Source organism: Aplysia californica, unplaced genomic scaffold, assembly GCF_000002075.1.
Source record: "Aplysia californica isolate F4 #8 unplaced genomic scaffold, AplCal3.0 scaffold00355, whole genome shotgun sequence".
Classification (NCBI taxonomy): domain Eukaryota; kingdom Metazoa; phylum Mollusca; class Gastropoda; order Aplysiida; family Aplysiidae; genus Aplysia; species Aplysia californica.
In genome coordinates, this window is record NW_004797625.1 from 528,429 (window position 1) to 529,619 (window position 1,191).

Sequence of the window (1,191 nt, forward strand, 5' to 3'; positions counted from 1 at the left end):
TCTCTCTCTCTCTCTCTCTCTCTCTCTCCTTCCCCCTCCCTTTCTCCCCTCTCTCCCCCTCTCTCCCTGAAAGAGAGAGAGAGAGAGAGAGAGAGAGGGAGAGAGAGAGGGAGAGAGAGACATCGCGCGCACATAAAAGAACAACATCTCTGCTTTTTGGCATAAGGAAAGCGAAGACATAATATAAAAGGAAAGACATAATTTGATCTAATCAAAGCACACATAGAGGTCACGTAATAATATAAACGGCACTAAAGAAAAGAACAAGTACATAATGTGTACATGTGCTTATACACCTTCATCAATGAAATATGTACACATCAACACACAACTCACTTCTGGCTCATTGTTGACGTGGATCTCAGCACTGCCCTTGGTCTGTAAGGAGTAATAGCAGGTTACACACCATGTCAAGCTTTTTCTTTGAATATCTTGATAAAGTTAAAAGTAAAGTTGTTCCCGATCCGGACATCGGGGATTACCTTGTTAGTGAGATAACTTCCTGGGCCTTCGGCATATTGTGGTAGGGTGGCCAGTTCCTTTCCACGCCGCCTTTACTTCGCCAACTCGAAGTCAAGTACCCATTACTGCTGAGTGGGCAGGAGGGGGCGAAAAAATCCGTGTCCGAACCGAGGCTCGAACCCAGACTTCCGCTTCGGAGACGAGCGCATTAACCGCTCCGCCACCGCACCCTCATCTAGATAACGACTCCGAATAATCATATGTCTTTGATAGAGCAGACAGAAGACATATTAATTTGGTTTCTGACTTCATGGTCTTAGTAAACTTAAAACAGCCATAAGTGTCAGATAGAACTTTGTAATTCTACGGTAGAGAGCTGATAATTACGTTTTCGATATAAAATTGTAAGACATTGTTATGGTCGAAAAATCTCAAGAGATAACTATAGATCTACATTTTGAATGTTGTAGGCCAAGGCTGATCTGCTCTTGGGATGACTGGATGCCATTTTTGAGTATAGGTAAAGTATCGCCCCTACTGTGAATTATTTCACGAAGTCCGGAACATCCACAGTCACAAGGTTGGTAAAAAGGGGGCTGGTGCTATAAAGAACTTGAAACAGTTGCTTGTGATTGTCAGGATGCACCAACACATGTTCAGGCGTTGTTAGTTTTTTGTAGGTTTTGTTTTGTTTTGTTTTGTTTTGTCTGGGTTTTTTGTTGTGGGGGG

At 43.0% G+C, this 1,191-nt stretch overlaps 1 protein-coding gene across 1 annotated transcript in view; it reads right to left on the minus strand.

The window, feature by feature from the left end:
- Nucleotides 1-1,191, minus strand: part of LOC101854586 (transient-receptor-potential-like protein) — a gene marked incomplete at its 3' end in the record, with an annotated part of 68,424 nt that overhangs the window by 6,298 nt on the left and 60,935 nt on the right. Inside the window, 1 exon segment of the mRNA XM_035970984.1 lies at nt 337-378. Within this exon segment, the coding sequence (XP_035826877.1) occupies nt 337-378 (42 nt within the window).